We start from the raw sequence: 21,797 nt of genomic DNA on the forward strand, positions 1-21,797 counted from the left end.
CTATATGTTGTAATTTATCTTACACAGTTTGACTCACGATAAGGGAAATACGTCATTTAAATTGAGACGGAGGGAATACTACTTAAATTCTTTTTTTACTACTTTAATTTTTCTTTGTTTATTAGAAAAGAAAATGAAATGCAGCTAGTCAACCACAACAGTTTCAAACTAGGCAGAATGACCTTTATATCCTTTCTCAGAACAGGCTGGGGACGCATGCATGGTGGCAGGGGTCGTTGGTTACTAGGATTATGAATTTAGGATACTAATTTTAATATTAAATTCGAAATTACATTTTATCCGTGATTTGATTATTAATATTAGCTAATATCGATGCAAAATTGATACCAAAATCTTAATATTATATATGGTATAGAGAAGGTGAGATTATTATAATCTTGGGATAGCACGAGCAATGTTGAGCTTTGTGGTCGTTAACGGAAACAAATGAGAGGAGCACAACACCCTCCGCACTAAATTGGCTAATCAAAGTGAAAGCGGTCAGCTTTTTTTGTATGGGTCACCAATAGAACTGTAAAAATCTAATATTTTTAAATTACTCGGGCTGGTTCTAAATCAGCCTTTCATTCAACTTATTTGTACCCCTACACCTTAGAGATATATATAGATGATACAATGGCAACCACGCACAATACTGAAAATCCAACATTTCTTTTTACCCTTTGTTTCTCAGCTTCTCATTCCCACATGCACCAACCTTCCGAGATAAACGCAGGTAAATATGTTTGTTCGTTAGAAGGTAAATTAATCAATGAATTAATATTCAATCTCCTTTCCTCTCTCTTTCTTTCTCTCTCATCCCTAGTCCAAAGGAAGAAAGCCAACGCCATTGGAAGATAGACAAACATGGGAACATACAGATCAGAGGAGGATTACGATTACCTGTTCAAGGTGGTACTCATTGGGGATTCTGGTGTTGGCAAATCCAACTTGCTTTCTCGCTTTACTAAAAACGAATTCAGCCAACAATCTAAGTCCACCATTGGTGTCGAGTTTGCCACCCGAACCATTCATGTCGATGACAAGATTATCAAAGCCCAGATTTGGGACACTGCCGGCCAAGAAAGGTACCCATGCCTTTTTTCCTTTCATCACACCATATTAGACTTAACTCAATCTCAATTTCCTATTGCATGCACACGTTGCCCTTTTTCTTATTTATATATTTCCAAACCAAGAGTTCAGTTCATTTCCCAGATTTTCCTATCAACTCTTTTTTCATACTATTCATTAATCGTACCATCCAATTGATATGATTTGTATTATCCCAAATCTCAACTAGTATTAAAGATGGGAGTCACATGGAAGTTTGTTTTTCTAAAGATGCATTGATGCGTTCGAGGGAAATTTATGTTTGAGAAAATATGTTGGTTTCTAGAATTACATTAGGATATTTGATATAGAAATATTCTGAAAGCAACAATGTCAAAACATCTGACGTTGGAAGCTATACTTCAAGTTATGATTTTGCTGTCATTTCATAAATGTTAAAAAATATAATTTCTTGATGGGTTACACTCCCAACAATTTTACATCACTCCCCACCAACAGAAATGGCCAGGAAATGAAAAGAAGATGAAAGATCCAACACAAAAATATCCATCGTTTGCCCACTTTCGTTTGATTTATTATCTTTAGAGGTAGCCACTCCAAAGGGCTTCTTTTTAAAAATTAGTTAGTTGCATTCTGAATTTTAATTTTGCAATTTATTTTTTTCAGAACATTTTTGTCCTAAATTGTTCTAAAATCAAAAAATTTAATTCAAAATTTCAAGACAAAATAAAATATTGGATAATCTCTAAATAGCATTGTTGAGAATTACTATATGTGCACTTGCCCCTTTTGAATGTGCTGCCTTTTTTATCACCTATTAATGCCAGGAGATTGTTTCTAAACACCCTTCGGCAATCAATCTAGGTACCGAGCCATCACAAGTGCTTATTATAGAGGAGCAGTTGGTGCTTTACTTGTTTATGATATTACTCGCAATGTAACATTTGAGAACGTAGCAAGATGGCTCAAGGAACTCAGAGATCATACAGACCAGAACATCGTCGTCATGCTAGTCGGGAACAAGGCGGATCTACGCCACCTACGTGCTGTTCCCACTGAGGACTCTAAGGGTTTTGCTGAAAGGGAACGTACTTTCTTCATGGAAACATCTGCTCTTGAGGCACTGAACGTTGAAAACGCCTTCACAGAAGTGCTGACTCAGATTTACTGGGTGGTCAGCAAGAAGGCTCTCGATGCAGGAGACGACCCAGCATCTCTGCCTGCAGGACAAACAATCAATATTGGAAACGATGTATCTGCTGTTAAGAAGGGCGGATGTTGTTCAGGTTGAGCAAGGATCAAACCACTCACTACTACATTTCTCAGAATGCAGCTATAATTTTGAAACTGCAGAATATGCAAGGCTGCTGAGAGTTTCAGCTTCCTGTACAAAATTTGTATAGCAATACCCAGTCTACGACTGTACACTATGTAAAAGAAGAATTCCAGAACCTAGTAAAGGGGGGGGGGGGGAGGGGAGGAATGGAGATGCAAGTAAATTTTGCTTAAGAACCATTTTGTTTTGTCTTTTCATAAGTGTACACTGGCATTACAGATATTTCAGCAGCGAAAATGGTAAAGGCAACTTTATCACTACTACAGAACGTCAACTGACAATAACTCAAAAATTAAGAGTGTTATTGATATGCACGTCTACTGTACAGGAAATATGCATCAAAACTCTTTTTAACGAAAACATCTCAGCTTACTATTGCTTTTCTTGTTTCATTGGACACGAAGGTTGAAGAAAAAGAAACACGCTTGGAACTTGCTTTGACTCTCAGCAGGTGACCAGCAGATATTGGTCTGGTATGCCACATCCTAATAAAATTTTGTTTCTTTTCTGGAAGTGGTGCACTGAATTTACAAATCACGTGTTGGGAGTGATTGCGCTTACATCTACATAGAGCTTGCAGAAACATAAGTTCAAGAAGCCAGAGGGAAGGGCGTTGGGAGGGGCAAGAGAGACTTCAGCGGTCCATGGGTACCTTATTTGATCAAGTGAGGAGAGTGACACTACAGACCTGTGCCATCCAAAAGACAAATATAGAGAAACGATAAGTAAATTTTGGTGCAACAACCTACTTTGGATAAACAACCGAACAAAACTAAGAAAAAACATAGAATTGCATCATCCCAACAGCGGAAGCTCATTCACCATCTTCTTGCCCCTCCCTCAAAATTTTAAGAGAATGGTAAATTAATGACAGAAGACACTATTATATGATCTTCGATTCATGAATTTTCTTCATTATCCTTTTCTGCGTATCCTTATTCATGAAATATCACAATGATTTAATAACAAAAACCATCAGTTAATTTGAACCATACATTGAGACAACACATTCCATTACTGTTAGATTTTTTTAGAATTACTTGTTGTTTCTTTCGTTTCGTTTCCTTACTATCTTGTTGTTATTGCTTGGTGCTATTGCTTTTCTTCTCGTCTTTCGTGAGTCGAGGGTCTATCGGAAACAACCTCTCTACCTTCAAGGTGGGGGTAAGGTCTGTGCACACACTACCCTCCCAAGACCCCACTTGTGAGATTACACTGGGTTTTTTGTTGTTGTTGTTGTTGTTGTTGTTGTTGGAGACAACACATTCATGGTAAAAGCAAACATACAATTCTAGTCTTTCAAAATCCTATTACCAGTACTGCAGCTTCAGCTTGTAGCCAACACCCCTCAAAAACTGCTCTACAACAACTTGGCTATAACAGGATTCAGGTAATGTCAAAGTAGGGCTAGAGAAGGCTGCCTTTGACAAACTTTGTCAATTGAAGACAATCTATATAGTCCATTTTCTTCTCTTTTTTTGGGCTACTAATCCACTCCTTTTGGGAGACATGAATCAAGAGAGCTCTTAATTTGCTAATTCTTTTTCGGTCCCTTCATAGGAACTACTCTAATTCAAAATTGACAAGTCGAACACATTAAACACCCAGCTTAAAAGACAAGGAAAAGAAATAACTCCTCAGCTTGTTATCTTTTCTGCAATGCAGCTTTTATTAGAAGATTTAAGAAATAGCAGGCTCATATGGGAAGTGAAGTCAGGATGTAATATGTAAGTTCATGCTAGAACATAACATGTGGTGTGAGCAACCACAGTAGAGAGCTGAGTAGCTAGGAGAGATTTGTAGACAAAGAATGGTGATGTTAACTATCTCATGCGGTAATGAGATCACACCTTCTCTTTGGGGAAAGCATGAAACTTGTAGTCGACCAAGAAAAAAAATTAGTCCAGGGCAAGGTGGTCCGTACAGGACTAAAACCATTAGCACTTTGAAGGGTATTTCACAAACAAGATATAAATCAACATTTAGGGGATTAGTAGAATTTATATGCGCTGCTGCTTATCTAAATGATCAAACCTAAAAACAGTGTTTAACGTAATACAAACATAACAAGAGGCTGTAATGGAAATGGAATTCTGAGAGAGCCAGGACAAAATCTTTTTAAAAGCTTTCATATAAAATGCTTCTTGGTTCTTGCCATTATTAGTCACTTGCCGCAGCCCAACTGAAAAATCAAGAGGCATTAGGCAATGCATCCAGAACTCTACAGACACTTGTCTAGACATGCTTCGTTTATTGGCAGCTAGGATCTCTGCATTACATATGAATAAAGAGATCAGGGGAAAAAGATAAACTCTGCATGCTTATTTGCTCCTTCACATATACAAAGAGCAAAGAGGGCTACGTTCTGTCTTCAGCAGGATAGGATAGGTAAAAAAGAAAAGCACAAATGGATAAATTTCCAATATTAGCTTAACAAAGGAAATGAAACTATAAGATTGTTCAGCAAGTGGATAAGGATATCATGGATGCTCTAGACTGTCAAATCCGCTTACAGAATCAATGATGTTCACTGAGGGGTTGCTTGGTTACCAGGATAAGGATACTAATCCCGGGGTAGATTCGATAGCATATGAATTGTATTTATCCCATGTTTGGTTATGGTATTAGATAGTGGTGGGATAAATTTATACCAAAATGCTGGGATTAACTATCCTATATAGAAGGTGGGATAGCTAATCCATAGAATATCCTTGTCTATCCCACCTGGTAACCAAACAACCCCTGAGTAACTCGGATGAAGAGTTGCACAAGGGTGACATATTTTTGTAACCTTTCGAATTGTAAAGTTTGTTCTAAGCGCCTAATTGAAGTTGTTAAGCCATATTTACGATGTCCCCCTTATTTTAAGATAAATAAGAAAACATGGAAACAATCCTTTGGAATTCCCGCAGAAGCTTTTATCCATTCGTCAAGGACCAAATGGTAATCCAGAAACACCCCCACCCCAAAATAAAATGAGACGGACCGCCAAGCCTACAAATTTAAATTGAAGAATAGAAAATCATCAAGCATGGCTAGGATCCACATAAGCAACAAAACCTCAAAATTATAACAAGTGAGCTTCAGCAGTATCATTTATTTTCCATCCCCTTCGTCACAAGAACTACGCATATACCAAAAGTGGCATTGCACCTTCCTTATCCCAATAAGGACCATTAACCGCACAACTTCACTTATATTCGCAAAAGCATAACAAGTCCAAACTCTCGATAAAGTAAGAGGTTTGCAGCCAAGTCTTGGGGGGGGGGGGGTGTCCACAGTGTAAGATATGGGATTGGTTGAGCCCAGTAGCTTTTGCCTAGACCCTATATGAGTTAAGAAATCCACTAAATATGAACAAATGTTAAATTTCAAACCCAATTATTAGCATTGGACGCTATCCTAAAATTTTGAACCCATATAACTGACCCCAACTAGTTCGGTATTCGCAGACAGTTATTGTTATTTAATATAACACGCACAATACACGAACTTAAGCAAAGTTATTCTATTGCAATAATCTTCACATGTAACACGGTGTTATAAGAAAAGAGTTTTAACTTTTGTGAATTGACAACATAACCTACTATAACTAGTTAGATTTGTACTAACGGTGTAAACAGTTTTTACACTGTTAGTGAATATAAATCTGTGCACTCACAATGTATTGATTTTTCCAGTGACAGGTTAATTTGACCGACAACAACATGTAATAAGAACAAAAACTGCGAGAAATGCAAGTTTGTAAGACTAACCTAAAAACAAATTATCGTCATCATCAACTTCGCTTAACCTCCGCAACATCAGCAACAACATCAGATGAAGAAGCATTTTTAGTATCCAAGTCTTCGCGCTTGAAAGAGGGCAAAGGATTGGAGCCCTTAATAATCCAACCAAGTGCGTAAAAAGATAACCCAGCTAATATAGCAGTACCCCAAGCGTGAGAATACCATTTGCTGTACTGCCTAATAGCGAACCTCCATTGCTCTCTCAGTGTTGCAGGGTCCGGATTTGAACGGTCCGGCGGGTTTGGGTAGTTGTGACCGCCGGAAAATCCGCCGTTAGAGGATCCGCCGGAGATTTTAGGCGGATTTGTTGACGGCGTTTGAGGGAGGTTGCCGGTAGGTTTAGGGTTTTGATGGTCGGTCATGTTCGAGGGCAGAAGCGGAAGTTGAAGGAAGCCGAGATACAAGTTTTCCGTACTGATGAAAGCAAAATGTTGTTCTACTACTTTAGCTTCTGTGAGAATCCGTGTGAGCGCTTGCCACGTTTTTAGCATCTCTATTTCTTATTTATACATAATTTAAATATAATCGGACCCTAATATTTAAATTTGGGATAATTGGTAAGAGAATAGAAGATAATGAGAATTGAACTCATACTTGTTATAGGGAAGACTTTTACTGATATCACTAAAATATAATTTTGGTAAACAAGTAGTTTTAACATACTGTTTACGGTACCATTAACTATAAATTATGATAAGTAAATTCAATAAACTTTTACTGATATCACTAGAATATAATTCTTGATTCTAACTAGTTCAATTCCAAGATTTTTTATATGAGAGCTTCCATCTTTCCCTTTAAAACAAAAATTTGCGATGGTTATGGAGCCAAAAAAAAATACAAAGAAAAAAAACCTTAAAACACTCAAAATCTCATGCATAAAAGTCTTATCTCTTAGCTATGTTGTGAGTTTTCGTCTTTTATGCTCGCTGCAAACTTTGAAATGAAATCAAAATTGGCACTCAGCACAGAGATGACATGAATTTTCTTAGTTTTTTGTTTAGACTTCTGATTTACTAGTTCTACAATCTACATTTAACTATAGTTTATTTAGTTTGAATTTGATCCAATTATGCTATTTACCAGAGATGACATATCTTATTGATAGAAGAGATGTGATTCCATATCTAAGGATCAGAACTGATTAAAACAAATCGAGTTAATCCAAAAAGGCCGAACCAAATACACCCTTCTACTCATACTCTATCATTAGTAAAAGATGTATATTAAAGTCAATATGAGACAACCCGCCACCTTTAAATCCTGAATCCGCCATTTAAAAAATATCATCACTCAAGAAATGAGTCCGGAGACTGTATTAAATAGCTCTATTAGTAGTAGAGAAGACAAATAAGCACAACTAAAGCTTAAAGTAACAAAAGCAAACAACCTAATTAACTCATTAATGAAAACAAAATATCATATCCTTCCCTATGAAGATTTTTTTTAGTTAGTGTATTGATACTCCAAACAGAAACAGTCTCTTGCAGAAATGCAATGTAAAGTTGTGTACACACGATCCAATGTAGTCCGATCCTTTCTCGGACCCTGCACATAACAAGAACTTGGTGCACTATGCTGCCCATTGATGCTCCAAGCAAAAATCAAAGAAGAGTTTGTAGCTTTTGAACAAAAGCATCAATATAAGAATCCTCAAGCCCTTTGCTTAATAAAAACTCCCTCCACTTTGCGCGATTCGCTCTTATCTCCCTTCCCTCTTCACTCTCATCATTCATTACCATTTTTATGGCCTTACAAACACTTTCTCTAGTAAACAATCCATTCTCTTCATCTCTCTCAACTTCAACTCCAACTCTCAAATCTCCACCAAACAACCTTGCATTAACGAATTGATCACCAAAATTTGGGACTAAAACCAATTGACCCTCAGTAATCATAGCCTCTGATAAAGAATTTCCACCACAATGAGTAACAAAACATCCCACAGAAGGGTGTGATAAGATCAGCTGTTGCTCTGCCCAACCTGAATGAACAATCCCTTTTCCTTCTATTCTCTCCTTAAAACCTTCTGGTAATGCATCTTCAATTGTCTCGGCTTCAAAAGGCGGTTTTAAGGCAGCAAAAAATGGAAGACCAGTAAGTTCTAGACCTAAAACAAGTTCTTGGAATTGTTCTTTCTTGAGCTTGCATTCACTACCAAATGCACAAAAAATCACAGTCTTTTCTTGGAATTTTTCTAGCCACTTAGACAAATTTTCCTCTAGATTTGAAGTATCTATTGGTTCTGGCAATATTGGTCCGGCTAAAATGACCGGTTTCTTGAACTTATTCTCAACAAATTCACAATATGGTCCTTCAATTTCCTTAGTAGTTTTGAATGCAATGACATCCCCATCTTGAAAAGCCAAAAGTAAACGTCGTGTGAACGACACTGAGCCTGAGCCTGAGCCTGAGCCTGAGCCTAAGCCTGAGCCGGAACCACTAGATTCTTTCCCTATCGAATGTAGAGCTGCGATTAAACGAGCTTCATATTTGTGAAGTTTGATAGATGAATTAGGAGGAAAACCAAGTGGAGGTTCCATCATTTCATCCTCTGGAGTTGGTTTTTCGCCACGCATAAGATAACCGACAGATGAAGGAGTAATGGAACAGTAATGTATTGACTTTACTCCATATTTTCTAGCAACTAATGGAACCCAATATGCAAAATCATAAAGAATGAAATGGGGTTTGAGTTCTTGAATTAAAGACTCAATCTTTTGTTGTGTAAGATCCAATGCTTGCCAAAGTAGATTTTGCTTGAAAATAGGAATGTCTGAAGTTGTTTCAGCTCCAATAGGGAGACCTTCAACATGTGGAACTGTGATTGATATGAAGTTTATGAGTTGAGGGTAAAGATTGAATTTTTCCAATTTAGAAAGTGTATTGGTAGGATGAATAAAGAAAATTGTGTGGCCTCTGTCAGCTAATTTGTTGGAGAGATGAAGAAATGAAGTAAGATGGCCCATTGCATACCATGGATACATAACAAAAGTTAGCTTCTTGTCCTCCATTTTGTCTTCTTTGATCTGCAAAACCAACAATTTGAACCCAAAAAAAACATGTAAGACTAGAAGGCAGAACTCCTCACCTTTTAAAAGGAAATATTTAACTGGTACAGTATTAAACTATGTTACTCAGATCCTTCAAAAATATTAGTGCACTTGTGTCGGATCCTTCAAAAATGCGTTAATTGTTAAGGAGCCGACAAGGGTGTGGTGTCATTTTTGGAGGATCCTTAAATGTAGACTCGGTGATAAGGTTATTTGAGTGGAAATCCAGATATTGTGAAAATTAACAAATAAATTGTTAATGACAGTAACAGAAAGTAAAGTAACACAGTAATTCCATTAAAATTTTCACTATGAACAAATACTCTAATTAGAATATCCTCATAAAGTCACTCAGAAAGAGATTAGTCACTCATTTTAACAAGTAACACAACCCAACCAATTCTCAAAAAATATAAATTTGTAGTGAATTCGAACAAGTAACTAATCCCAACATGAAAGTATTGAACAAACTCATATAAGCAAAAAATCTCAAATAGCCTTGATCATGAGCCATGTAATTATCACTATAAATAAGAGCCATAATTCCAATAGTAGTAGCTCATATTGACATAATAGAAGTAAGTGGATCGATCAAGTATCTGAAGTATAAAAAAATTATTATTGATGATCCAAGACTATACATATTAATAAAAAAAACTGCTATTTATTTGTTGAATAGACGTGTAGATTAAAGAAATCATAACTATACTTAATAATAAAACACTCTAAAAGCTCACATACGGCAAAAAGATTTTGTTGTCAGTGAAAATGAATAAGTCTCACTCTTATTAACATAGTGACCGGAATTGGAATAAAAAGTATGATCCAAGCATATTATGTATGTTAAGGACTTACCAATTTACCGTCAAACCGGTGTGGTGAAATGCTTGTAATTCCTTTGTTATTAATTAAAGGTTTCGAGTTTGAGCATTGAAATAAAAAAAACTCCTGATAGAGAATATATTTCCTTAATGAATCATAGCAACGCGAATATGAATTATGTTTTCCATAGAAGGTCACTGAAATCTAGAAAATATGAAAGTAGAAGGCTAAAGAATGATCAAAAGGATTTAATCAAGGACTTTTTCAAGATCCTCTAAATAAGACTTTCAATCTCTTATTCAGAGAAAGGTTAGCGTTAACTTCTCCCACCATATATATTTTTATAGTCTCTGATCAGAAACTATCGGGGGAAAAAAAAACTGAAATGAAAAAGTTAAACATTGTGATTCAAGAGGCAATAAAGTAGGAGGAAATGCGTAGCTCTAGCTATTATGAGCATATTCTTTAGGTTTTAACTAAGTTAGTCTTTGGTACCCGCTAAATTATAGTATAAATTTTATTAAATAATAAGATATTTGGGTCAGGGTGGGAGTGGTCCCAGCGGAGGACAATATGCGGGAAGCGAGACTTAGATGGTTTGGGCATGTGAAGAGGAGAAGCACAGATGTCCTAGCAAGGAAGTGTGAGAGGTTGGTCTTGATAGGTTTGAGAAGAGGTAGTGATAGGCCAAAGAAGTATTGGAGAGAGGTGATTAGGCAGGATATGCGTTGCTTCAGCTTATCGAGGACATAACCCTTGATATGAAGGTGTGGAGGTCGAAAATTAAGGTAGAAAACTAGTAGGTAGTCGAAAGTGTTTCTTTCCCATACTAATAGTACTATGTTAGTCTTATATTTGTTTCACTTTATTTTCTTATTATCTTATCGTTATTAATGCGTGCTACTACTGATTTCTCTTCATCTTTTCTTGAGTCAAGGATCTATCAAAAATAGTTTCTCTATCTTCTAATAAGCAGTGTAACATCTGCATATACACTACCTCCATAGATCCCACTATACTAGATTTTTTGTTGTTGTTTGTTTTGAGTTATAAGCTAAAACTTTAAACAATTTAAATTCCTAAAAATGATGAATATTAATCTAACTAAGCTAGCTCAATCAAGAACCATGACATTGTTGTGGTCATACTATTATGTTATTAATGGTAAAATGCAAAAGTTAGAGTTAAAATTGTTTATGAATATAAAAGTGATCATTCTTTTTGTAAATACTTAATTTTTGTCTTATATATATGTGTGTGTATCTGTTTGTTCTTATTTGTGTATGTATAGGTTTTAAGAATTGAGTAATGGTTTAATAAACGGGGTACGGATTGGGCTAGTAAAATTTAATTAAAAATGACCCAAAATTTGAGCCCAAAGAGCCCAAATCCGGTCCAAAAGGGGCTGCCAAGAAGAGCTTAAAACGACGTAGTTTTGTCTTGAAACTACGTCGTTTTGGTTAAGTGACAAGATTCAATCTCATCCACCCATCTTGATTTAATCCAACGGTCCTAGTTTGATCTTCATCCTAGGTATTTAAAGCCTAAAATCCCCAAAAATTTGCCCCATTTCCCCCTTATTTCCTCTCTCTTCTTTCCCTCTCCTTCTTCTCTCTTCTCTCTCTCTTCACTCTCTCTACGCCGCCCCAGCTCCGCCCACCGCCGCCTGCAGGAAATCGCCGCTGCCGGCAGGCCACCTCCAAACACCTCCAAATTCACGCCACGTAATCTCCACAACTTCCTCTTTCCATATTTCCAAACCAAATCCTAAAAAAATCCCTCAAACTCCTTGAATCTTAGATCTAGGAAACTTTTCCGTCATTTTTTTGCCCAAATTCTTGAAGCTCCAACCACTACCACCCCAAAATACCTACATCAATGGATAGAGTTCATCCAGACCTAACTATTGATGTCAATTCTACCCCAAAAATTCGGCGACCAAAATCCGGCCTAATTCCGGCTCCCTCCCGAAACACCCTCTTTGGCATATCACCATTTTTTTCGGCCTGTTGATGTATAAAATGGTAAAATACTATTCTTTTTCATGGATGATTTTTTTTTTAAAATTTTCATTTTTTTTTTGTCTATTATTAATTTTTAGCATTAGTTTTTGAAGTTTGAAATGTTAAATTTTCTATTTTTGCACTTGTTGAAGTAGTAAAATAGTTTTGTATTGATAAAAGTGAGGTAATGAAAAATACTTAAGAGTATATGGTACTTGTTTGGTTGTTTGTTTACTGCTTCAAGACTCTTTGAGTACAACACTCAAAAGTTAAATTGTTTGGTAAGAAAATGTAGACCTTTGGATATTATTTGAATAAAGTCTATCTTTGAATAGTGGAAAGCAGATTTTGTTTGAAATACTTACAAGATTTGAACTAGAAAGTTTTGCTTTTTGAATTTAAGAGCAGATTTTGTATAAAAATCTGTCAAAAAGATTGATTTTTAATTTTTTGAAATAGCTGGTTGTTTTGATATATAGAGGGGACTCCATCACATTTTGGAGGGGATCATTTTCTGCTTTTGAACATACAACAAAAAAAAAATTAGCAGCTGAAGCATCCTTTAGTAAGCTAAAATTGTAAGTCTTAAGAGTGAATCTTAAAGTGCAAACCTTTTTTTTAGAAAAGTATAAGTCCTCTTTAGAGTTTGCTTCTAGGTTTCTTCTCTGAGTTTTCGAGATGTTTTAACACGAATTTGTTGTTGGTTTTGCTGTTGTTGTGCTGCTATTTTTATGCTGCTTTAGTTGCTGAGCTTCCATTCTTTGTTGCTGTATTTATTATTCTGCGACTCAGGTAACTCTTTAATCTTATGTTGCAGATGTTTTCACATTAACAAGAAGATTTGAACTCATCTTGATTGTTGGGAGCATGTCCATTTAAATAAATGAGTGTTTAGCTAAATTTCTTTATTGTTTAAATATATCTTGTTGTAGTTCATATGCAAAATAAATCATTGGTTGATCAAACACTTTTTTATTCATGTGTTATTTGTCTTTACTATCTATTATAGTATTGATGCATATAAAATTGAGATGTTCCAAGTAGGTTGCAATGTGCTTAAAGACTCCTTTTGCACCTTTGCAGTTCTGGCCAGTTTATGCAAAATAACAAAAGAGACATGCTTGAAACCTTTATTTATTTTTACAGATTTTATATGTGACCATCTCTGCTAGGATTTTAGATTTTTTTTTGGTAGAAAGTGGCTAGATCCTAAATAGGTTTTGAACTTGCTAGTTAAAAATAAGGGTTAATGGCTTAGAGCAAAAGAGGGCAGACTCGCAATTTAGCCCAGGTGGGCTGTCGTAGTAAACCAGCATTTGAAATCTATTGGGCTTTCAGCTTGTGACCATTTCGGAGCCCAATAATTGGCCAAGGCAAAATCTGTCCAATAGGCCCAATGCTTTTAAAAAGTCTATAAATATTTTGTCTATTTATTTCATAGATGTTGGCCCAATGCCATAACTAAGTAAGCAAATTGACCCACTTTCTCAATAAATAATATGATCTATCTTCAAAATAATACTTAGTAGATTAGTTAAATAGACTTATTAAGAATTAGTTAATTGTCATGATGTGTAATAATAATCCAATAACTTAAGTACCTTTAATTAATTTAAACGCTAGGCAACCAGTAGGTCCGTTTTAACTTTTTATTATTATTATTTCACGGACTCGCTTGCGTAGCGTGATATTAACTCTTAATATTTTAATTCAGTAATCTCATACTATTTCTACTAGCTTTAATTATTTTCTAATTTAATAAACTCTTTGCTAAACTCGCGGATTCGCTTGCGTAGCGCGATAGTAACTCTTAATAAATATTTTTTTCAATGCACAAATATAGTAATTTTTCTGAAAGTAATAACGTGTTAATAATTCTTTGTCATGACTGTGGATTCGCTTGCGTAGTGCTGTTATGACTAAGCCAATAAATTTTGTCTAGATTACACATTCGTTAGCGTAGTGTGATTATGACATTTTATTATTATTATATTTTCATCAAATAAGTAAAAGCGGACATAAGAAAAGCATAAAAATCAAATAAATCACCGTTTATCCAAGTTTAATTCAAGCCAAATGTTGTCAATAAAGCGACCGTGCTAGAACCACGGGACTCGGGGAATGCCTTACACCTTCTCCCCGGTCAACAGAATTCCTTATCCGGACTTTGTTTTCGCGAACCAATAGTAAAAGAGTCTAACCTTCCTTTGAATTGGGATTCAAATAAAAGGTGACTTGGAACACCGACAAAAATCAATTCCAAGTGGCGACTCTGTAAATAAAATAATCCCTATTTCAAAATTGTCACTTTAATTGGAAAAACTCTTTAACCCACAATCCATAACCCACATTATCTTTTGGAGGGGTAAAAAGGGGTGTGACAGCTTTGGCGACTCTGTTGGGGAGGTACTCAAGAATTCGAGCTTGTACATTGACTTTATTTGGCTTTATTAATTTTTTGTATATAACTGTGATTTATTTGGGCATAATGTGCTACTTGCTTGCTCTTTACCGTTTTGATATTGTTGAACTGTTTTATAAATTGTCTTCTTGCGCACCCCCTTTGAGTCTTCTGAATACAACCTCGGGAATCGCGGATACGCGCCCCATTCTTTGTTGAGATAAAGCCGGTGGGCCTGGGCTCCCGGTAAAGGATTATTAGTCACCCATATTTAAGAACGGGGAAGGTCCAGAGTTAAGCCGGAGAAGTATTGCTCCCGGTACGCTACCCTTTTCCAACTCGAGTTGTTCGCTCGTTTTATGGTCAGTCTAGATACGCCTCATCCCCTAGGACTTTTAAAATATAGAAGAACAAGCCACATGACTGGTTATCCCTAGTAGGATCGTTTTGTTGCATCATATGCACTTGACTTAGCGAAGCTCGGCACAGGGGTCGAGTCTGTATAAGACAGGTATCCTTTTTGAGACTATCATGTTCACTTATGTGCTACTTGTTGCATCATTTGGAAGGCTTGCTTGCATTTGTTGACCGGCTTTAGAAAATTAGTTGAGCGAAAAAAGAAAAAGAAAAGTCTTTCCCAAGTTTTGTACAGGTAATTCGTTTTTACCAAATAAAAATAATATAAAAATGGTCTAGTCTTGGTTAGAACTACGCGGGTCTGATTCTGATCGGATGTGAGATATGTAGGCAAACCTCATCGGTTCCCCTCCCCCCCCAAAAAAAATCAAATATATTTCTCTTTACTTCCTTCTTTAGAAAATAATTTTTTAGAGACCCCAATTTTAAGAAAATCAAAAAAAATTCAAAAATATTTTCTTCTTTTTTTTTTTATAAGTCTTTCTTCCACAAAAAAAAAATCAAAATCAGATTTTTTTTTTCTTCAAAAATCACAAAAAATAAATAAATGAAAAAGAAAAAAAACGAAAATTCCCAAAAAAAATGTTGAATTCCAAAATATTTTTTTTTTCTGCTTCAGAAGTTTTTCTTTCAAAAATTAAAAAAAAATATTCAAAATTCAAAAATATTTTATTTCTTCTTTAGAAGTGTTTATTTCAAAAAATTCAAAAAAAAAAAGAAACTTTAAAAATGAAAAAAAATATTTTTTTTAATTCTTTCTTTCAACAATTCCAAAAACAAAATGAAAAAAAATCGAATTTAAAAAAAAAATCGCTCTTCTTTAGAAGTCTCACTTTCAACAATTCAATAAAAGATTGATATCTAAAAAAAAATCTTTCTTCTTTTGAATCCTTTCTTTCTACCAAAAAAAATCCAAAATTATTTTCCTTGTTAGGAGCTTTCGTGGGGTTATTTGTATATGAGTAAAAAACGAGAGTTAGTTTGTGTACTTTATTCCTGATTTTTTCTAAACTACGCAATGATCTGATTCATGCGGCGTCATGATGCGTAGGCAATCCCCATCGAATTCGATTATAACCATAAAATTAACTGAGGAAAAAATAAACTAAAAAAAAGAAAGAAAAAAAAGAGAGAGAAAAAAAGAGTGACAAAAAATAAAAAAGTGACCAAAAAAAGAAAGGAGAATGCCAAAAAAATAAAAAGCGATAGAGACGAAAAAAATCAAGAGTGATTAAATAGAGGTAGAAATAAAAGAAAAGAGGTACATACTTAAAGGGTTAGTTAAGGCCGGGATGAAACATGCAATCGTTCAAACACATGGTAGAAATGTTTAACTATTAGGTGCATTGCATCCCCAACGTGCGATTTCCTATGTGTTAAATGTCTCAAAACTAACGAGGTTGTGGTGTGAGCAAATTAGTCATGTTCTGTTCAGGTGGTTGGTATGCAGTGATGAACGCGCAACCTTGCACGCGGCCACAACATTATACACAAAACCGAGCTCCACCTCCCAGAAATGCACATCCTTGCCCAACTTCATATAATCCTCAACCAAATGATCTCCGATACAATCCTCGCCCAAGAGAGCCTTTCAGAAAGAATTAGTTCACCTCTATTGGTGAATCGTATTCAAGCTTGTTCCAAAAGCTAATCAGGCTAGATCTATTGCAGCCAGTGGCCCCGAAATGGCTGAACCCTGAGTCCCCCTCGCACCGAGCTGATGCTAGATGTGAATACCACTCTAGAGAAGTGGGACACGGTATAGAGGACTGTTGGACCCTCAAAAGGGTAGTTGAAGATTTGATTGAAACTGAAAGAATCGTTTTTCGGGATGAGGAAGCTTCTGATGTGATAATCTGTTGTCTGCCCACAACATTGAGCCAATGGTCAGAATGATTTGCGAAGCTGAAGGATTTGATCCGGCACCGAAGGCCATTGCAACCTTTACCGAGATAGAAGAAAAGCCAAAAATGGTCGCCAAGTATGAAAGTTCCCCATCAAATGGGAGTCTTAGTGGCCAGTCTTGCTATCCTTTCTGCATCCGGATTATCTCAGGGTGTGATCCAAATATTTTACCTTATTATCTTACTTTCTGATGCAAACCCTTCTATATTCAAAAAATTGAAAAAAAAAATCAAATAAAAAAAATCAAATATCAAAAAATCAAATGAAATTAATATTTCATTTTCCAGGAATGTCTCTTTTCTTAATCTTGTCATTTTTCTTTCTTATTCTCTTTTTAGTTCTGTTAAATGCAGATTTCAATAATATGACATGCTTGCGAACTTCATGCCTAGATCCTGAAAGCTGTCAGACCTCGAAATAATGAATCAAGGATTAGATAGCAATGAAGATAAAGTTTAAGGAAATAAAACAAAGAGTTGGAACAACTGAAGGAAAATTGGTTCCTGGATTGGAAAGGTCCGTACATTGCAACAAGAGTACTACCAAAAGAGTGCGTTGCACTTGAGACACATCGAAGGAAATGTCCCTGAAATAACTGTCAATGCAAATGCAGTCAAAAGGTACTATGTTGGATCCTCCATATAGTACTAATATTCTCCAATTTGGATAACGAAGGCTTTCATTCTCGCTAACCAAATACTATCAACCCTTTGCAAACCCTTTGAGCCAACTCCCATTCTTTGATCACCCTTTTTGGAACCTGAAAGTGTTATTGAAAAATGAAACGAAAAAAAAAAGAAAAAGAAAAAATGTACAAAAAAAAAGAGGAAGAAAAGACAAAGAAAAAGAAAAACAAAAGAGGAAAGGGAAAGGAAAAAGAAAAAGCAAACAAAACAAAACAGAAAAACGAAAAAAAAAAGTTCCCTGAACTACGTTCGACTTGATTCCGAAAGGATACGTAGGCAACCTCTCTCTGGGGTTCAGTCACACCAAAATAAAAATCCAAATTCCCCCAAAAGTGAAACTGGGCCAGATGTTGTAATGGTCCGGCTATGATCCCGCCTGAATGGTTCCAAAGTTGTAATTCGATCCAAATTATTTTTACCCAAATCCTTTCAAGTCCTTCCGATCAATCAGTGAGAATGTTCAAGGATCATAGAATATGACTACTTGGATCCGATGCAATAAAAATGAGAGAAATAAAATGAGAGAGTCTTATCAGTGAAAACTCGTACGGGCACTGTAAGGCGATAGTGAGCAGAGAAATGAGAGAGTCTTATTGGTGAAACCCCATATATGCACCATAAGGTGACGGTTAGTAGAGAAATGAGAGAGGTTAGTTATCGAAAACCTACAATGGGCGCTACTAGCCGAATAAGGGTCTTTGATTCTCCGGCATGAGCACAACCAAGATAAATTCAAGATGAACATTTGCGGCGGATTTTGAGAATTAGACAACTCAGACAGATTAGGCATCTAATCCAAAATGCATGTCATGATTCATTAAAGTCGGCATATACCTCTAGATAAGTCTCCCTATTCCTTTCCCCGAAAGAGACACCTTTTGTTTAAGCACAGTTCGTTTTCGCTTCCAATTATTATTCTATTTTTACCCATAATTTTTCTTTGAGTCCCCTTCGGTCTAATCCTGCATCAAAATCGAAGCAAAGAAAGGGCTGCAAAACTGGCTACAGCTTCCCCGTAATGTCGAGCACAATTTGGGGCATATATGGCATTGACGAAGGCACGGATCCATCTCTGATCTCATTCGATAAGACAAACAAAGTATCTCAAAAAAAAAGAGCTGAAAAGGTCGCCTAAGCAAGACCTGCTTTATGAGAAACGTTGATGAGTACTACGGACACAAACTGATACTGGGGTAAGACAACTGAGTTTGATTTTAGAGAAAAATGCATTGCCTTAGAGACAAGGGTAGCGGTACCATGGACATCTGAGTATGAAACAGTTGGGGGCAACATTGCAAAGCCAAGGTCTCTAGAAAATGATACAGAGCGGAATAACATCTCGGTACCACGCTGACAGAATCGGTTCTTCGACAGCAATGCTCGTGAATCAAGCTACTCAGGGCATCAAGGCCACAAACCAACCACCACTTTAAAAACTCATAAGTTTTTCTTTGTTTAAAGCAGGAACAAAGTAGTGCAGAATGTCGGTCCTAAGTGAACGAATGTCACCAAACGTAAGATCCTTAAAATCTCCATTTTTCTTTTATTTTCAGCATGCATCACTATTGTTCACACCTCCTATTTCTAAAGTTTAACTCAAGTAGAACCGTTTCACCTAGAGGGATCCAGCTCATAGTTTCCGGGTAGAAGTACTCTTCGCTCAGAGTGTTTTACATAGCTTAACCCAGGTAGAACCGTTTCGCCTAGGGGGATCCAGCTCATAGTTCCGGGTAGAAGTACTCTTCGCTCAGGGTGTGTCGCACCTCCTTTTTACCGCGCCCGCGGGGCGCGTGGGGAGTTTTTTCCAATTGAAGGACAGTCGAAACGGGATTTATTTAATTATTTCAGAATCGCCACCTGGGAATTTTAAGGCGTCCCAAGTCACCAGTTTTAATCCCTGAATCGAGGAGAATATGACTCTGTTTATTATTCTGCGAACCAGAAATCCTGAGTAAGGAATTTTGTTAATCCGGAAGAAGGTGTTAGGCATTTCCGAATTCCGTGGTTCTAGCACGGTCGCTTAACTGTTTTTATTATTGGCTTAATTATCTTGATTTTACTAAATACGTTTTTATTGCATGATTTTACTACCGCTTTTTACTTATTGTTTACAATTATATGGACGAATTACGCGTACATATATTCGTATTATATACTTTTTATAATTATCGGGGATCATGCCACGCGTACGTGTACACAATAAAATTGTCTATGTTATAGTTTTTATAAAATATATATTCGAAAATTAAAAATAAAATCAGGAACATCATCACCCTTTTTATTTAGATAATGAACTGCACACCTAGGGTTATATGAAATTATTTCGACATCCGCGGAGAAATCATTTTTATTAAAATATTCGCTCGAAATTGCGCGTACGCATAATCCGAATTTGCTTTTTTTTTTATAATCAGGGTGCGCGAACGCATCCCTGATTGCGCAAAATATTTGTTAATAGTATTATGGCCTTTTTCCCCAAATTGTTTATTATATTATGAGAAATCTCCATTTAAGATACCCTTGAATTCTTGAAAAGAACTTGCAATTTATTAAATGTTACCCGTCGATTATAATTTCCGGATATAAATTATATTCAGCCAGACTATTCAAATTCAAAGAAAAGCGTAAAAATATGATTAACACTATTTTCGGCAAATACAACATATATATCTATATGCCCAATAATGAATTGTATATGAAACTAAAAATGATTTATAAAGGGAAGAATATTTTTCAAGAACTTTTATTATTTCTATTTAGTGCAAGTCCTATTTCTAATTGTCGTTGATATAAAGTGTTGCAATTTGTATATCTCATCTTATTCTCATATACTTGCTTTTAATCTAATAGGCCTAATTATTTATTTAGGATGGTAAATAGGCATCAAATTGATAAGAGAGGGAATTATTATACAAATTGATTAACAACATTGCCTTACATGCCACATATTTGTATGTCTTGAAACATTCGTAGCACTTTAACATCATAATGAGCCATAACAACTCAACTTACCATCCACTAATGGTTCTATAGATACCTGTTATAATGCCATATAAGAACGTACAACTTATATCATTCCTTCCACAACTAAATCAGATATCAGAATAAACTAGCAATATGGTTTTGACATTTTCACGCTATTCTTTATTCAACTAACAACGTCACAAGGCCTAGTTAATGGCCAATCTTTATGTCATGTTTCCTACCTTGACAGTTCAAACATGACTAAACTAATGAGATGAAGGGCTAACATTATTACAAAGCTTTATACGAATTTCAAAGTAAGACAATTAACTCATAGCTATCAAATTGAATTCACTACTAATTAACTAACATGAAACAAAAATGAAATTTAAACTGATGAACTTGGACAAATGGAAAACAGAATTGCAATTCAAGCTTCATTGATTAGTCATGTTGAATCTCTTTCCAACATAAAATTTAAAAGACATGTACCTGAAAATGAAGGTAGAAGGAGTAAATTTCAGCAGTAGCAGCAATAACAAAATCAGTAGAATGTACCGATAACACAGCAAGTCTGAACAAGACCCGTTAACCCAGATGAACAGTGACAGAAACTTGAGGGAAAGATTTCAAATTCAAACTGAATAATATTCACACAAAAATAATTGCACAAACAACGGACTGATTCAAGGAGGATAACATTTTTTCAGATTTCAATTTCTTTCTGTTTCGGATTCCTGTTTCTGACTATATTTTCTTTTTTCTGTTTCTGTTTTCTTCTTCCTATTTTTTAAAACTCTCCTCTTAAAATCTGATTTTTCTTCTCCTTTCTTTCTTTCTGTCTTTCTCTCCTTTCTTTCTCTCTCAAAGACTGATCTTTTTCTCTTTTAAAATATGCCTGAAAGCTCTCTTTTTTCCTTGTTTTTCTTTCTTCAAAGAGCTCCCTAAAATCTGATCTTAAAAATCTGTTTGCTTCCTGTATTTATACAGGTCTGTCCCTTTCTTTTTAAGTGCTGCCTGGACCCCCTTTTTGTTATCTAAGGCAGATTTTCCCTTAAAATCTACCACTGAACTGCTTTTTCTTATTCAAACAGCACTAAGGATACCTTTACTTTATTTTCAGCCCCTCCACTTCCTTTGGTTTCCTATTATCCTATTAGATTAACAGCCACTAACACTCCACTTCCAGCACACTAGCACTAACACTATTTTTTACTGTTTCATTCCCAGAAATGCCCTGAAATCCTACTGTTATTACTGCCCATTAATACAAGATCAGAATCTATTATGAAACAGATTTAAAAATTTGTTCAAACCTAATTATCAACCTGATTTAAAACAGCTAATA

At 35.7% G+C, this 21,797-nt stretch overlaps 2 protein-coding genes, 1 long non-coding RNA gene and 1 other non-coding gene across 4 annotated transcripts; 2 read left to right on the forward strand and 2 right to left on the reverse strand.

The window, feature by feature from the left end:
* Nucleotides 1-719: 719 nt before the first annotated feature.
* Nucleotides 720-2,522, forward strand: LOC104219014 (ras-related protein RABA1f-like). Its single transcript, XM_009769647.2, has 2 exons — nucleotides 720-1,088; nucleotides 1,939-2,522. The coding sequence occupies exons 1-2, from the start codon at nucleotides 868-870 to the stop codon at nucleotides 2,363-2,365; spliced, it is 648 nt and encodes a 215-aa protein (XP_009767949.1). The 5' UTR covers nucleotides 720-867; the 3' UTR covers nucleotides 2,366-2,522.
* Nucleotides 2,523-2,573: 51 nt separating this feature from the next.
* Nucleotides 2,574-6,697, reverse strand: LOC104219016 (uncharacterized). Its single transcript, XR_011401539.1, has 2 exons — nucleotides 6,166-6,697; nucleotides 2,574-3,098 (listed from the first exon to the last, which is right to left on the reverse strand). It is a non-coding gene; the product is annotated as an uncharacterized protein (transcript).
* Nucleotides 6,698-7,571: 874 nt separating this feature from the next.
* LOC104219017 (cyanidin 3-O-galactoside 2''-O-xylosyltransferase FGGT1-like) lies at nucleotides 7,572-10,364 on the reverse strand. Its single transcript, XM_009769650.2, has 2 exons — nucleotides 10,107-10,364; nucleotides 7,572-9,227 (listed from the first exon to the last, which is right to left on the reverse strand). The coding sequence occupies exon 2, from the start codon at nucleotides 9,210-9,212 to the stop codon at nucleotides 7,803-7,805; it is 1,410 nt and encodes a 469-aa protein (XP_009767952.1). The 5' UTR covers nucleotides 9,213-9,227; nucleotides 10,107-10,364; the 3' UTR covers nucleotides 7,572-7,802.
* A 1,279-nt stretch (nucleotides 10,365-11,643) lies between these two features.
* Nucleotides 11,644-13,119, forward strand: LOC138876493 (uncharacterized). The gene is made up of 2 exons (XR_011401795.1): nucleotides 11,644-12,097; nucleotides 12,894-13,119. It is a non-coding gene; the product is annotated as an uncharacterized lncRNA (long non-coding RNA).
* Nucleotides 13,120-21,797: the final 8,678 nt, after the last annotated feature.

This window comes from Nicotiana sylvestris, chromosome 8, assembly GCF_000393655.2.
Source record: "Nicotiana sylvestris chromosome 8, ASM39365v2, whole genome shotgun sequence".
Classification (NCBI taxonomy): domain Eukaryota; kingdom Viridiplantae; phylum Streptophyta; class Magnoliopsida; order Solanales; family Solanaceae; genus Nicotiana; species Nicotiana sylvestris.